This window comes from Dryas octopetala, chromosome 2, assembly GCF_963921425.1.
Source record: "Dryas octopetala chromosome 2, drDryOcto1.1, whole genome shotgun sequence".
Taxonomy (NCBI): domain Eukaryota; kingdom Viridiplantae; phylum Streptophyta; class Magnoliopsida; order Rosales; family Rosaceae; genus Dryas; species Dryas octopetala.
The window spans coordinates 1,841,219-1,843,607 of record NC_141367.1 but is presented as its reverse complement, the minus strand read 5'-3'; the positions used below and the strand labels follow the sequence as shown (position 1 = coordinate 1,843,607).

Below are 2,389 nucleotides of genomic sequence, written 5' to 3'. Positions count from 1 at the left end.
TTGGTAATGGGAAGCTATCTTTAGGACACGCTTTGTTCAAGTCAGTGAAGTCGACACACATTCGCCACTTACCATTAGCTTTCCTTACCATCACCACGTTCGCCAACCAGTCGGGATAGTCCACCTCTCGAATGAAACCAATCTTCTTCAGCTTTTCAACTTCTTCCTTCATTGCCTCGTATCGCTTCGTCTCATACACCCTACGCTTTTGGCGCACCGGCTTGAAATGTGAGTCGATGCTCAGACGATGGGCTATGACATCAAGCGAGATGCCAGGCATATCCTCATAGGACTATGCGAAGACCTCTGCGTTTAGTTTAAGAAAGCGCACCAGCTCGTCCTTGATGTTAGCAGGAAGCTGAGTGCCTACTTGGGTAGTTCTCTGAAATGGGTATCTCATCAAAGTCTTCCACGGGCTTCGGTTGCAGCATAACTTCGTCTCCCCTAGGGTCCTCAGGTCTATCCATATGTGAGGGCCTTTGTTCTTTGCTAACTTCGCCAACCAGTTCATGTTCTCGATAATAGGACACAAAGGCATTGAACTGGTTCAACGCGGGTCTTCCTAGGATCACGTTATAAGCTGTAGGACAATCCACCACCAAAAACCCTACAATTATTGTTTTTGTGCATGAGTGACTTCCCATAGTAATTGGCATGTACACACTCCCCAGGGGTTGTACCACCTCTCCTGAAAAACCAACAATTGGGGTTACTAGGCGGTCCAACCTTTCACGCCCAACGCTTAGCTTGTCAAAGGCTCTAGCAAAAATTATGTTTACTGAGCTCCCACCATCCACCAAGACACGTTCAACGTCGCAGTTTGCTATGATTGCTTCGATCACAAGTGGGTCGTAATGGGGGAATATGACCCCAGCTTCATCTTTCTTGGTAAAGGTTATAGGTTCCCATGGAGTTATCTTCTCCTTCTTAACTTGAAAATCGACGCTTTGGACCTCCTGGAGAGTTTTCGCCCATCGGCCGTATTCTTTCCGTGCTCGGTTTGAATTCCCCGCTAGCCTTGGTCCCCCACTAATGGTTGCACAGCCGCTAACCATATGCACTCGGTGTCGTCGAGGTGCCCTCTCCTCCTCAGTATCATTTTTCTTTTCTAGGAACCTGTCTATCTTTCCCATCTTGGCCAATTCTTCCACAGAATCCTTCAGGGCCACACAAAACTCAGTGCCGTGCCCATGGTCTTTGTGGAAGTCACAATAGTACTTCTTAATAAACTTTTGTCGAACCAAGCTCTTTCGTTCCCCAAGAGGGGACAACATGTCCTCAATTTGTGGCAAGATCTCTAAGTAAGACACACTCAGAGGTGTGTAAGTTTTGTATTGTCGCGTGTAAGAAACTTGATTTGTCCTTTCCGATCACCTTGGCCAACTCCTCTCCTGGACATTTCATCTTGCCTTATTTCTCGTCCTTTGGGCGCGTGGCCTTGGTCCTCTTTGTAGCTTCTCCTTGTCCGATCAACAGCTTCATTCTCTTGGTAAGAGGTTCTCTTCCTATACGTCCTATGTTCGGCCTGTGCATATGCAATGGCTTGGCTCATCAACTCCCTGTAAGTTGACGGCTCACTCAGGTTTAGTTCAAATAGGAATCGCCCCTCCTTCAGTCCTCCCCTAAAGGTAGCAAATGCGAGCTCATCATTACTCTTACCACACCACCCATACTCGATTTGAAACCTAGTGATATAATCACACAGTGACTCTCTTTCTCCTTGGCGGACTCGAGTTAAGTCTGTTACGGAGTACAGGCGAGCGGTTTGGATGATGTACTGGTCGATGAATGCTTCCCGAAGCTCGTCAAATGAATTGATAGAGTTCGGAGCGAGTTGATAGAACCAATCGCGGGCAGCCCCAGTAAGAGTCGATGGGAAAGTCTGACACTGAGTAGCATCATCCACATCATAGGCCTCCAAGGCCGAGCGGTAGTTGGACTGGTGATCCATAGGATCTTCCTCCCCAGAATATTGAGAGATCTTAGGTGGTTTGAACCTTCTCATTGGTGGTATGGACATTATTCTCTTAGGAAAAGGACCAGGTTGCTCCCCCCCGCCTGGTTCGTACGGGCGTACTCCCCGCGACTCCTCCATTCTTTTCATTCTTTCACTCAACTCCAACAGCAGTCGAGTAGTCTGGTCCGATGGAGGAGGTAGTTCCTCCTCCCTTCCCTGGGACTGGCCTGACTCGGCCGTATGGGCTCGGTCATCCTCATCCTCAGGTCGTCTTTCCCTCTGTCGTTTGTTCGACCTAGGCGCCTGTTTCTCTTTCTCTTACCTTTCCTGATAGACCTCTGAACGCACGCGGAGCGGGCCTTCCTTCCCATACTTCTTAAATTTTTCATTCAGCATCTGCCTCGCATCCTCGTACTCCCTATAATCCTGGGA

The 2,389-nt window shown here is 48.6% G+C and overlaps 1 protein-coding gene across 1 annotated transcript; it reads right to left on the bottom strand.

Annotated features, from left to right (window-relative positions):
* Window positions 1–347: 347 nt before the first annotated feature.
* Window positions 348–2,095, bottom strand: LOC147292423 (uncharacterized). The gene is made up of 2 exons (XM_086230326.1): window positions 1,375–2,095; window positions 348–1,297 (listed from the first exon to the last, which is right to left on the bottom strand). Exons 1-2 carry the CDS (start codon window positions 2,093–2,095, stop codon window positions 348–350), a joined length of 1,671 nt encoding a protein of 556 aa, XP_086086452.1.
* Between the last annotated feature and the right edge of the window lie 294 nt (window positions 2,096–2,389).

Bases quoted from the DNA above. Each gene is read 5' to 3' on its own strand.
- LOC147292423 (XM_086230326.1), bottom strand. From the start codon at position 2,095: ATGGAGGAGTCGCGGGGAGTACGCCCGTACGAACCAGGCGGGGGGGAG. The intron at 1,298-1,374 runs GTGATCGGAAAG...TGTCTTACTTAG, and splicing joins CAGGAGAGGAGTTGGCCAAG to AGATCTTGCCACAAATTGAG.